Source organism: Centrocercus urophasianus, unplaced genomic scaffold (assembly GCF_019232065.1).
Source record: "Centrocercus urophasianus isolate 14NV4802_14NV808 unplaced genomic scaffold, USGS_Curo_1.0 seq_14, whole genome shotgun sequence".
In the NCBI taxonomy this organism is placed as follows: Eukaryota; Metazoa; Chordata; class Aves; order Galliformes; family Phasianidae; genus Centrocercus; species Centrocercus urophasianus.
Genome location: NW_024884586.1, coordinates 12,686,259 through 12,700,231, shown reverse-complemented (window position 1 = coordinate 12,700,231; position 13,973 = coordinate 12,686,259). Strand labels below are relative to the sequence as shown.

Genomic DNA, 13,973 nt, shown 5'->3' with positions numbered 1-13,973 from the left:
TAAGACTGATATTATCACAGGAGTCTGCTACAGGCCACCCAGCCAAGATGAAGAGGTAGATAAAGCTCTTTTCAGACAGTTGGGTGAGGTCTCTCTCCCTGTTCTTGTGGGGGACTTCAACTTCCCAGACATCTGCTGGATTTATAATACAGCAGATAGGGAACAGCCCCAGAGGTTCCTAGAGTGTGCGGAGATAACTTTCTGACACAGCTAGTGAAGGAGCCAGCAAGAGGAAGCAAAATCCTGAACCTGCTGTTTGTTAACTGAGAAGGTCTTGCAGGGGATGTAAAGGTTGGAGGCCATCTGGGACATAGTGATCATGAGATGCCAGATTTCCTCAATCCTTGCTGAATCACTGAGGGGAGTCGGCAGAGCTGTCATCTTGGACTTCTAAAGGGCAGAATTTAACCTCTTTAGGACTATGGTTGAGAGGGTCCCTTGGGAGGTAGTTTTGGAGATCATGGGAGCCCAGAAAGTCTGGGAATGCTTTAAGGAAGTTACTTTGAAAGTGCAGGAGCTGATCATCCCCAAGTCACAAGAAGACAAGCCAACAGGCAAAGAGGCCAGATTGGCTGAGTAGAGATCGTTGGCTGAACCAGAGCAGAAGGAAAGTTTATAGTTTCTGGAATAGCGGGCAAGCTACTTACAATGAGTACAAGTATACACTAAAGATATGCAGGGAGAAAAATCAGAAAAGCCAAAGCCCAGCTAGAACTGAACTTGGCCACTAAGGTAAAGAACAACAATAAATATTTTTATTAATACATCAACAACAGGAGGGCTAGAGAGAATCTCCATCTCTTGTTGCATGCTGAGGGCAACTTGGTGACCAACGATCAGGATAAGGCTGAGGTACTCAATGCCATCTTTGCCTCAGTCTTTAAGAGTAAGATTTGTTATCCCTTGAACACAGCCCCCTGTGCTAGTATGTAAGGATAGGGTACAGAATACAATGGGCTAAGTGTTGGGTCCTGCATTTTGTTCTCAACAACCCCAAGCAAGCCTGCCAGCTTGGGAAGGAATGGCTGGAAAGCTGCCTAAGGGAAAGGGACCATAGTGTACTGAGGGACAGTCAGCTGAATATGAGCCAGGAGTGAGCCCAAGTGGCCAAGGCCATCCTGGCTTGTATCAGGAATGTTGTGGTGAACAGGACTAGGGCTGTCCTGTCCTAAGTCAAGGCCTCACCCATGTATTGTGTTCAGTTATGACACCTCAGTACAGAAAGGAGAGAGAGGCTGGAGCAGGTCCAAAGAAGGGCAACAAGGCTTGTGAAAGGAGGAGCAACTGACAGAACTGGGGCTGCTCAGTCTGGGGAAAAAGGGAGGCCTTAATGTTCTTTTCCAATATCTGAAGGGTGCTTACAGTGAGAGCAGGACTGGTCTCTCCTCACTGTTGACAGGACAAGGGGAAATGGCCCTAAGTCGCCCCACAGGAGGTTAAGGTTGGATATCAGGAAAAACTTCTTTAGAGAAAGGGTTGTTAAGCACTGAAAGAGGCTTCCCTGGGAGGTGGTTGAGTCATAATCCTGGATGTGTTTAAAAACCATTTGGATGTGGTGCACAGGGAGAAGATTTAATGGAAGGTTGTTAGGGTTAGGTCATGATTGGACTCATTGATCTTTAAGGTCTTCTCCAACCTGAGCAATTCTATGATTCTCACACAACCTCCAGCTGTGAACTGATGGCTTGCAGAAAACAGACCACAGTCTGATGCTTCTTAGCCATCTATCCTTCGTCTCTCCCCTGATGCTGTGCTTATCTTATGCAGCAGGGCCCTGCCACACACTGGAACACAAAAACAATGCTATGTATGCACTGTGTCAAGTTGCCATAAGAACTGCAAGGCACAGAACTCCATCCTGAAAGAAAAATCTGACATGAGAAAAACAAATCAGCAGAGTGCTGAAATAAAACACTCTAACCTCCTATGACCTTTCCCATTTGAAATCCTCCTTGGAGCAGTCCTCTAGGGAGAACGGCATCTCCATTTAACGCCTCCAAACCTCATTGCCCAGAGCTACGATCCAGCACACACAGTAGCTGAACCACAACCGCATCATGGCACAGAAGACAAAAGAGCTGGCAGAGAACTCAAAGATTAATTTGTGTGTTCTCATGGGTTTCAGAATGGAAAGAAGGTCATTTCACCTATAATGGATGGCCTGTTGCCAACAGCCAGAGAAGATGCTCTCTTAAAGGAACTACCATGCATAGTTTAACTAAAAAAAGTCTGCTTTGCTGTGCTATAACCAGGAACATGAACTGGGAAGAGCTTTTAAGGCATTATTTTGGAGGCAAACTCAAATAAGCAGTGATGCTAGGTTTATATTAAAGGGTGAATAGCAGGAATGGTTTTTTTTTTTCCTGTATTAATAATTTAAACATCGTTTCTGAGACAACTGGATCCCTTCAGCACACTGTCCTTCCTGCGCAGGTAGCAACTAATTACACAGAGTAAGCAAGTAGAGTGGACAACAGGAGAGTAACAAGCACAGTGAAAGGAATACAATACAAGAACTGAAGTAACTATGTTTCCACCAAAGCAGGGTGAACTACAGAGCTCAGAATGAAACAGGCCACAGACTCCAGCATCTGAGTCAGGCTGTGTGATGCAAGTTGCTTCCCCTTGCTCCACCTAGACTTTGTGATTTGTCACTTCAGCTGGGGAAGTTGCCTTCCCCAAATCCACTCTGCAAGCTGTCGTCCTCTTCCCCCCCCCCCCCCACACACACACACACCTATTCCTACTGTTCTCCTCTCTCAGCTTAAATCAAGTTTAACATACTGCAGCCTTGAAGGCCAAAGCCTTATGTTTATTCACAGCTGTGACCTCAATCTTCCTCAATTGCACTTCTCAAAAACCAACGCAACTTGAAGGTTGTGTTCCAGATAGCAGTTTGGACTCCACAGCATCTACTGAGAATGCAAACACATCCAAAGCCCAACAGAAAGGCACCACAGAGCCACTGTATGGCAGGGAATCTACTGGGACTCTCCATCACTACCAGCTGCCTAGTGACAGAATACACCGGCTCTGAGAAAGCAAAATAAGTGACAGAAAGGAGAGGGGAAGGGAGAGAAATCTGGTAGGAAGCAGCAATTGCTAGATGAAACTACCACCACAGAAGCTTATTTGCAGGAAAATGCTGCTCTTTTTGTCTCTGCTGTGTAATGCAATCAAAAGTTACTTCTCTTTGCTCAGCATAGGGTGGAGCAGGGGCAAAAGGCCACCTTGGAAATACACAGAAGTAAATGACAGCTAAAAAAAAAAAAAAAAAAAAAAGACATACAATGATTTTAAGGCACATGAACTGGCCTTGTAAAGTTCACGTGAATTTTGTTTTTATGATACCAATACTTTGCTCACTGGCAGAAATCCAGGCTAGCTAGGAACTTCAGTATAGGTCAGGCAGTTACACTTCCCCAGCACTACAGGCTGGGAGTTTGCTAGAGACAGAGAGCATCCGAGCCCTGATGAACCATTCTACCATAAGACCATATTCTGCCTGTGCTGCTAAGGTGTAACACAGAATAGCCTGTGCCTTCGTCTAGACAAAGTCTGTATCAAAGGAGAGGCTACAGCTTATAAAGTACCACAAAACAGTGCGGGGCTAGAGCTTTCTTCATTTTCTCCATTTCAATCTTTTTGGTTACCTAACCAGCACTGCCATATCTATTTCTTAGCTAATCTATTTCTCACAGGCCATGCTTATTAGCAGGGCTCTTGAATAATACATAGAGGTTTTCCACTATGACCATCACCTTTCTGAAGTGATGTGACAGTTCTCTTTCCTAGCTCCGTTTACCTACGGTTTAAATAAATAGTGTTGTTTTTTCCCCCCAAACAGAATGCTCAAATGCATGGAAGAGTCCATGCAAAATTTGAAACAATCCCTCAAGATGAGTAGGCAAGAAGTGAGCAGTTTACAAAGAGTGGCAGATGCAGTAACTGCTGGAATCAAGGTAGTGAAAACAGGTGAGCTGGTAGGAACAGGAAGCAGGTAGACAAGAAACATGCAATTTCACTAGTGCAACAGGGGGAGAAAAGCACCTCAGGCACAGACTTTAAAATCCAGCCTGCCTCCAGAAAGTGGAGATTTTGCACTTGTATGCAGTGGAAAATGAAAAGCAGATCAAAAAGATCTACATTCAGAAATATGTCAACCAGGACATTCTTAAGGGTGCTTTAACCTTTGTTTCCTCTCTCCTGGAGTCATGCAGCACTTCCTTTCTAGCACAGATGTGCCCTGCATCCTATTAGCCAACCTTGGTACCACACAAACTGTTTGAAAGAGCTTCCGTACGCTGTTGCATGTCTTACCAAGCAAGCAGGTGCTACCAGAGAAGCTGTGGTCCTCACACAAACCTAAGTATGGTGACACCACCTGCTTGACCAATTCTTCCAGCTGTAGGTAGCTCTCACTGGGGCCATCAGGTTCATGGACACTCTGAAATTTAAAGTTGAAATTGAAGAGCCATCATTACCCATCTGTAGTAAGTTTCTACTAAAGTCCAAATATCTTGGCTCTGGAATATCACAGCTGTATCAGTACAGAACTTAAAGGAACACAGCTGAAGAGCCAAAATGGAGACTTGCATGCTGATCACACCAGCCTCCTTGTTCAAGTCATAGTCAGACTGCCAAGAGACTTTTTTCCAAGAGACTACTTTTTTTTAAATGACCAAGGGATAGTAAACAAGCTACAGTAACATGAGATTTACACAGAATAACTACAGAAACACAGCTATACCAAGGCACTTCTGCCAGGAAATATCTCTGTGGAAATGCCTTGTCACAGCTTGGGCAAAGCCTTGCTCTTTCCTAAAGACAGGCTTGCAGGAGAAGCACCCTCTCTAATTCGGTTTACAGTTATGAAAGATTGTAACTAAGTAATTTAACTGTAATTTCAGAAAGTGTCCACAGACTAGCTTGCTGCAAACCCTCAGTAGGCTTTTCTTTCTCAGATGTGTCACTGAGATTCTCTTTGCCCCCTGACTCCTTTTATTATGATATTTTATGGAAATTGAGCTAGCACTCTAACATTTCCTGCTATTACAGCCTGGGTCACAGAGGATACCTGAATTGAGCGACAACTCGCACAGAAATACTAGCTTAGATACTGTGCAACTTCAATCATACATACTTCAGCAAGTTTTACTCCCCATCAATTATCATAAGGTATATCTGAAGAGAAATTAAACTGAGAAGAACCCAAACAGCAACCTGGATTATGGTATTTTTCAAGACTGCCAGGCTGAGCAATATTAAAGAAAAAGGTAAACTTGGCCATACACGTCCTGCTTGGAAGACAAGGATTCCGTTTTCTTCAAGCCTGATTATAAAAGGCAGTCCTCACAAGAAGTCTGTGTTCCTTGCAAGATGCTCTTGGAAAACCTGCACCATTTTGCATGCTGCCATAAAATATACCTTCTCTCATAGAGGAGGTTCAGCATCCCATTTAGGAAAGAGGAAGGTACTAGGGAGCCAGCAGGCAATACTCCTTCCTATGCCTTTATCACCCATATAAAGAGACTCTCTGGGTCATTAAAAAGCTGACAAATCAGGAGACCTACGTGTTCACAGAAGTTGGGAAACTTATAAGGAAGTTAGAAGACTACGGGGACTGTCCCTAGCTGGAGAGACAAAGTACCAAGGAAAATGCAAGCAAGAGCAGAACTGGGCCCTTTCACAGACCTATCCTTATCAACTGCCAGGAAAGCTCAGGACATTAACCATTGAAAGTCAGCTTTCATTTTTACATTCTCACATAAGACCACATATCTTCCCCTTAACCTCACCCTCTGCTCTCCCCACTCTCCTTTCCAAAGTTTGTATCAGTTGGGTGAGGACAGAGTCTCAAACAGAGTGAAACAAGGAAAACCAGAAGCTTCCCACCTGTAGAATTAATAGCATCTGGACAATGGAAGCTGGAAGCTTTGTCCGGACCAGAGGAAGAATTTCTTCCAACTTCACTTTTAGCAAGACCAAGTCTCTGAAACCAAGAAGAGCAATCTGACGGATGGTCAACTCCTGACCCTAGAAAACAGAGAAGGCAAAAATTCAAGAGTTGGTAAAGGAATATGGGAGCACCACAACAACACATGCGTATACATAGAGAGAATGGGCCTATCCTGCCCATCACTGCTGTGGTGAAGCACCCCCAGCTGCTCAGTGTGAGGACTTCTGGTGCTGACAGCTTCCTACTCAGTCTCTGTCCCACGTAAGTTCTGAAAAGAGTAACATCTTATGTTATGTGTTGCTAGGCTTGGAGTAAAGCCAAAAAGGGGCCTGTATTTCACCAGAAGGGTGAAAGTGTTCATAAAACCCAACTGGCAGCCAATCTGGTCACAAACACCTGAAGGCCAGGGTGGATGCAGTTGGTGCTTTTGATGCTTGGAGCTGAGAAATCACTAAAGATTTTGTAGGGAAAGAGCTCAGCACAGAATATTCCTTAATCAAGCCTATGCCCCCGTTCTGTGTCTAAAGTGCAGGTGCTGAGCAGACAGACCTGGCTAGTAAGACAAAAATCCACAATGCAGTCAACTATAGATTTTAGGATTTAGGCTAGAACAAAGCTAGTTGGACTGCTTGTATCAGCATCTTTTAAAAGCAACTAGACAAAATGAAGACAACAGCTTTGATTTCCTCCACAAAGCGTACTGTAACCTTCAGCATCAACAAGTGAGTTAGCTTACCAAGTGAAGACACAGTTCTGTTTCTAAGCACACCAGACATCTTTGGACCCCATCAAGCATTCTAGTGTTACTACATTTCCTTCTGCTAGGCAGAAGGTACATGTGACTTTATCTTGCCCCACTTAACAGCAGAAAGTTTCCTCCTGGCCCTGCTTACCTCCCAGCCTAAAGTTTTCCTTATTCTCCCCAACACATTAATCCCTGACCTGCACTCCATTTTGTAACCATTTTATAGTATCCGTAACATACTCACTGAGGCAAATATTTAGCTGGAAGGAATTAAGATCAGTTAATTATTAATTCATAATGGTTTTAATGTCATAATTAACAGCATCATCAATATGTAAATACGATCTAAAGGCAGTGGGGTGGCAAGCAGCATGGCCACTGTAAAAGCACTTTACTGTTTTTAAACCATCACTGAGTGCTTAGAAACATCAAGGTGTAGAACAGTCTGGCTCACGTTCATCTCCAAACTGTATTTCAGCAGCTGCACGCTTTTTATTTATCCCATGTGGTTTAGCCCCATTAATTTCATATCTCATTTCAAAATGCAAACATACCGCTGTGCCAAACAAAACAAGACTTGCTATTCTTTTTCCACACCAACTGGTTACATCAACAGCTGCAATTATATTAAAGTCAGTGACCTGTTTACATAGTTTTCCTCTGTACAGCAATTTAACCCACTTGGCCGCTTAAAGGTCATACTGCTGCAACAGCTACGAGCCTCACGTTCAAACTTAGTTGAGACACAAAGTTACTTCTGGTCACTGCCACCAGTAACATGCTCACATACCTGGCCGACTTACTTTCATTTTGAATGGTCAGCTGCTGGGATCACAGAAAGTCACAAAACACGTTTGTGTTTGCAACAAAGGAGTTTCAAACGTTGAGGAGCCAACAGCACACAGACTTTCTCAGCTACTGGAATAGCGCATGAAGAACAGCAGCTTGGTGAAAGAGATTTGCTAGATGATCTCTTTACATTTGGTAATACGCCAGGTAAACGCTACATACAGTTTCTTATTTATAGGAAAAACCAGGCTTGTAATCAGATTGCTAGCTCAGGATAAGAGCAAAATTCATTAGTTCCCTGCTGCACCAGCAATTCACTTAATTGTAACCTAGGACAGCTCACTTAGAGTCAGGTGCTTAGATGTATCCAGGAGAGTCAAATCCATAACTCTGTGTAGGACGTATGTGCTTGCAAAGTTTTAAGTATGCTGTCTGTTACATTTCAGTTCTTCATCTGTGAAACAACAATACTTCCCTAGCAGTTTCTGTGAAAAATCTTTGATGAAAACTTTGCAATGAGATGGACACTAAGAAAGTTACTATTTCAAACAATCTCAGCATCCCATACTCAGTTTAATCGCTACCAAATTCTAAACACTGCAACTACTGTGCAGTAGTCTTTGCACTGAAGCAGATTTTTCTGGTAAGCTAAGAATTATTATTTGCAGGTATCACATAACAGTTAGCTCAGTTCTTTCTACAGTGCACAGATAACTGCAGAGCAAACAATCTGTCACATAAATAGATGACATCACTCCATGACTGTGAGTTAGTTGCAAAGGGAACATATTGGAAGTGCACAGTTTCAGCTGCCAAACACCTACCTTTAAGCTTCTGCAGCAAGGAAAGAACAAAAATAAACAGTAAAAAGGTTAGCATTTGTCTTTATAGAAGGGCTTTGCTCTTCTAGGAGATGCTAGCTTTAAAAGGATTAGAGGAAAAGGGCAAATTGAACTTTACATGCTGCCTTTCAAAGAAAACAAAGGGAATATAACTAAAAGACTCTTTTCCAGAAAATATATCTCATGGACAGCCAGAAGTCAAGAGAAGGCAGCTAGCATTTCTGAGAATGTCTACTTATCACAGGATAGAAGAACAAAATAGCCTAGGAAGGTATCCAGATTTCTCATACAGAAACTTTGACCAAAGCCACATGAAAAACTGAGAGCCCGACACTTCTGATGGGATACTCAGATTTAAAATACCCAGTATACATAAGTCTTACACTTAGTTGTCCATTTGTCCTCAGAGATTTACTTGCTCCTTTACCAAAGCTTTAAAAACGCTAACAAAGAATTTTCCAAAGACACAGCTTGGACATAAACACTCCAAAAGTAGTTTGGATGACTAAGACATTTGCTCATGATCTGATCTTCATATTTCCTTCCCTGCAGGCAAATCATCAGCACTATCATCTGTACTGGAGTTCCAAATATTTAGAAACAGACGAACCTACTTTCAGCAAACAGTCCAGAGCTTCAATCTAGACAAGTAATCCAATAATTTAGAGATACAATCTTAGCTAGGCACAGACAGGGTAGACAGTGGGAAATAAGAGCTCAGAAGACTGTACTTGCCCAGTAGATTTTAGCAGTCCTTAAAAATGAATATTGATCTGGGTCTGGGCAAATGCTACTTCCTCTAAGATTTAGCTCCAAGGTTTTGAGACCTGCTTAGCCACTAGCCAGTTCTTCCAAAACAGACATTTCCCTGTACTGTTAGCAGAATTGTCATTATGTTAATTAAGATTACCTGTACTGGATAGAATATTGCCTGGAGTGTAGGAAGAGTCTCAGTGAAGTAATGATCCCAAATTTCAGACAGGATGTCAATGCGATCCTCACCTACAAAAACAGATTGGGAGTGAGAAAGAGCTTTAGCAACAGGGACACTGCAGTCAAGTTGAATTGTTCCACTACTCCATACTTCCCAAAGTAAGAGATACAAAGGCACAATCAGTTTCCTCACAGAAAGTGACAGGTCAGCTAAGCTTTGCCTTAACTGACAAACAAGGTTGTGATCATAAACTGCTCTGTCATTTAACACTAAGAGAACAAGCTCCAACAAAATGCATTTCTTTGTAAGGAGTCTCTAACTCTGAATAAAGACTGTAACTTCACAGCTCACAATTACTAAACTACTACAGGAACCTAGCTGTGTGCTAGCAACTGCATATGAAAGCTGGGAGGCCACAGCCAGTATCAGCTGTCCTGCAGCCACTGAGTCAGAGAGAACTTCTGTAAGAGCAAAGCCATCTCTAGCATCCAGCCACCCTCAAGGACAGACACAGAAGTCATGAACTCCTGCAGGAACCCACAACTCTGACAAGCCACAAAGCCATGGTGCTCCTCTGAAGGTTTTGCCTCTCAAACGTGGCAAATTGGAAGGTTCCTATGTGAACTCCACTTGTGGTTAGCCCTCATGTGAATCTGACTCCAACACATATCCAAAGACATAAGGGGATATTTCAAATGAAGGCAGATTATGCTAAGCAACTCATGACTCCCATAACAAGAATACAGCTGTGGTCAGAAAGCCTGTTATTAACAGAAAAATGCTTTACTGAACATTATAGTTCAAATAGACACTAAATTATTTTTATAGGCTTGATTTAAACAGCTGTATGTTTCTCAGCATTTAGACCCAAAACCTCTAAGCTTTTTACGGGATTTTTCCCACCTGAAGTGCCAGCTTTCTGCCAAGCTTTTTAGATACAACTCCTAGAAATTCCAGGAGCAAATACAGACCCACATTTAATAATAACAAGCTTCTGACAAACTCATTTCCCAGGATACCTCTCACAGAGCCTCATATGGAGGAGCCTTCAAGTAGTCAGGATTCAAGGAACAGTAAATGAAGACAGCTGCTCAAGGCATCTTCAAAGTCTCAGCTCAAGCTTAAGCGAGGAACCGGAACGCAAAATTGCATCTAAGGGGAGACTTATCACTATGCATTCATGTGTTTTCCCCATCTGGAGACTCCCATGTGGACTTTCTCCAGGGCACAGCCCATGGGCCATATTGCTTATAACCCAATGAGAGGGGAGAGAGTCAGCAGGACCAGGTTCTACAGATGTTTCCTTTCAAGCTGACTCTTGAAACTCTGACTGCCAGAGTGCCGAGAGGGAAGTATCTCAGATATGACATCAGTTTCAGAAGTGGAGCACATGAGACCTACCCAGCACCCCATAACAGATATCCACTGCCTGAAACTGCCAGCCATAAGTGAAAAAGACAACAGGAAACAGATGAACTTCTCCTCCCTCTGTCTCCTCCCCAGAACTGTAATTTGTTTGTGTGGAGCTAAAAATGAAATGCTTTTTCCTTCTGAAGAAGAATGGAGAGTAGTTTGTTTCTTCAAGAACTCATAAATCCTACAGGCACTGAAAAAGAGTCTGACAGATTAGAGCAAGAAAAATAGTAAAATATGAGACTGAGATTAGAAAAAAAAAATAGATGCAGTAAAAACACTGCCATGCCCCACAGCAGGAACATGATTCCATCTTTGAGTACTGGGACAGGAGAAATTTTCCAGGAAGACACAACTAATGGAGAATGCGTACAAGAAGTTCTTGTTGCTGCGACCACAGGACCTGGAACAAGTCTACATGTTATGAAGGAAAAGTGGTCATGAGTCATCATCTCATGCAGAGATGCCAGTCTGCATGGGTGCAGTGGCTCCAGGGTTGTTTCAAACGGGGGGGGGGGGGGGAATAAAGCATAACAAGGGGGATTTGCTGTCTGCCTGGAAAATTTCATCCCACCTAAACTACTTCACTGGTTGCAAACTACTACTCATCTGCTCTCAGTTTGTTGTAGACTAACTCACTTTTCCTCATGCTAAAGCAGAAATTTGAATATTTTACATGAATAAACAAAAAAAAAAAACACAAGATATCAGACTGATAAGCATACAGTGCCTAGTCTGAAGAGCTGGCAGCAGCATGGCAAGTACCCACATTCATGAGTAGTATATAAATCTGCCTTTTTTCCCCTCCATTACAGAGTCCGTGCTAAAGAAGCACACATCAAGCAGAGGGCTGGCAACTGCACAGCTCCATCATCAAGGTCCATTCAGTTCCACAGCATGCTGGCTAGATAGACAAGTCACTTGATGAAGAACAGTGCAGAGAAATCCAGTGCCAACAGTGACAAAATTAAGTGTCTACTGGCATTTAATGACCCAGATACAGCAAGCTGATGATTAGCAAGGGATCTTCCCTACAGGCAACAAAACTGGGTCAAATCAAATGGTAGCCTAGTTTTGAATAAAGATGTATGCTTCAGCCAGCACTCTCTGCTTGAGCAAGCCATTAATAATAAGACTAACTCCCCCAGCAGCTACCCCTGAGCTTTGCTGCTCCAAACTAGCCTTGGTCCACAGGCTCTGTGGCAGCAGGCATCCGTACCCAGTGGTTTGAACAGATCTTCATGAATGGTTAGCTTCTTTTTTGCTGAAGAATTTCAATCCCATCCACATGACCATTTTCTTTACATTTACGCAAGACCTGTTAGCTCAGCTCTCAAAAGTACAACACCAGAGCACTGCTGTAACTAAAATCATGCTTCCAAGAGTCCAAACAGCCAGAGTGTAGAGCTGCAAATCACACTCAGAAGTAAAAGGCAGAGGACTCTCAGCACAGTTTCACAATAGGATTCACACCCAGCCAGAAGTGCATTTAGCCCAGGTTCCAATGCCACCCAAGACCACACTATCACTCTCGCGGTGAAGCCATGGCTGGCAGGAATACTGCAGCCACACGGTTCTGAAAACAGTCCTCCAGCCATAAGGAACACACAGACTGCAGTGCAGCCTAGCCCCTAAAGTCCATGACACACTCTCAGGTAGTACCAGAAAGGGCTGTAAGCTTTTTAGCATTGCAAATCATCTCCTCCAGCCAAACATCAAAGCATGACTCAGAAGGGCCCACAAGGACTCCACTCCAAAATGGGTTTCTTACTATGTGTGTACTTGCCTTCACACAGCTTAACCTTCTCCTCTATGAACAGCAAGCCTTTCGCAAGGAGCTGGTTCTGCCAAAAGAAAAGAGACATATTTGTCGTTTCCATTATTCAAAATAAACATGGAAGAACACGTGCTTTTTTTTTTTTTAAATGTTATCCACTTTATATGTAGCAGAAGATCAGTTGTGCCACAGCACTTGCTCAAAGCACTGCCACCAGACGTGGTCTAACTGGAAGTTGTGCACACTCACCACCCCTCTCTGACACAGCCCGATGAGGGAATGCAACAGACCAAGACATATTTGAAACCCTTGTATAGAAGTGTAGAGGAAAACTTTGCATGGGTAACCAGGTCAAAATTGCATGTCTCAACTGCTTCAGCAGCTGAGAAACAATGTATATCTATTTTTGCCTCCAAGGGACACTGCCTTTACAATATTCTGCCACACCACCTCCTGCTGCACCACAAATCTGCCTCTGCGTTGCTGCTTCAGAGTTCAGACCAGCCTTCCACTGTAACCATGTACCAGCCTGCTTTGGTCAGTGTACACAAGCAGGTAACAGTATGAACCAGCACAGGCCTAGAGAGAGGTCCACCTCTGCATCTGTCCTACTTCAAGAGCCAATACTGAACTAGGACTGCTGATCCCCACCCTCCACCCCATACACCCCATCTCTGGATGCAGTGCATTGATGCAGAGTTCCCCAGTTTGTAGCCAGAGCTCAGTCATGACAGGGTGGAGGAATGGCCATCCCCAGCACTGGCAATAGTACTCTTATATGCACTGAGCAATAGTTAAGAGTTAATAGTAATATTTGTTTTAAGCTAATTTAGTCCTACTAGCAGTAATCTTTTTTCCTTTCCCCCAGAATTCAAGCTCAAAGACATTTAGCGTAGTCTTATTCTCAAAGTAATGTAGAGTATAGGTTTATTTTATATTAGTTATGTGACAGAAACAGAGCATTTTAGTGTCAACACACATGATATTATTTGAATTGCCCATCTTAGTCACAAGACTAACCTTGGCTAACTCTGGCACAGAAGAGAAACAATCCTATCCACACACTACAAAGTTTTTCCATAGTTTACTATCCGACAGCACTAGCAATTCCAACACAGGAATCAGAGCTGACCTGAACGTCCCTGCTCAGCTCAGAAACATGCTAAAATTGCCCTTCTGTACACAGACAACTGTGTGGAGACGAGAGCCTTAAGGACTTCTGTATGTGACCTTCTGAATCCATTCACAAATAGTGCACAATTTTGTAACTACAGTTAAAGATCTGTGGGTGCCAGCAGAGCACTCTACAATGCTAGAGACGGTGAGTAGATGCTCCCAGGTCTCAGGCTGTGTGCTTCCCCGCCTGGTCTGCTTTGGACCCTGCTGCTCCTGACACCTGGGCACTCACCCAGGCAGCTCCAGCCTCATTGCCTCCAACTGCTGACACCAGCTCAAAAAGCCATCAGGTTCTTCTGAAAAAAGAAGTCTGCTTTTCTGGACTCTTGATACCCCCA

At 43.3% G+C, this 13,973-nt stretch overlaps 1 protein-coding gene across 4 annotated transcripts in view; it reads right to left on the bottom strand.

Moving 5' to 3' along the window:
• The window catches only part of PRR5L (proline rich 5 like), a 47,912-nt gene that overhangs the window by 11,570 nt on the left and 22,369 nt on the right, over positions 1 to 13,973 (bottom strand). For 3 of the 4 annotated variants that reach the window (XR_006167923.1, XR_006167924.1, XM_042813265.1), the window contains exons 6-9: positions 12,469 to 12,526; positions 9,246 to 9,337; positions 5,896 to 6,036; positions 4,321 to 4,447 (exon numbers count right to left, since the gene is read on the bottom strand). Coding sequence is in view for 2 of the 4 variants with exons in the window: in XM_042813265.1 (XP_042669199.1) it covers positions 4,321 to 4,447; positions 5,896 to 6,036; positions 9,246 to 9,337; positions 12,469 to 12,526 (418 nt within the window). In the remaining 2 variants the exon portion in view is untranslated. The remainder of the gene's footprint in view (positions 1 to 4,320; positions 4,448 to 5,895; positions 6,037 to 9,245; positions 9,338 to 12,468; positions 12,527 to 13,973) is intronic. The other variant, XM_042813266.1, reaches the window with a different exon arrangement.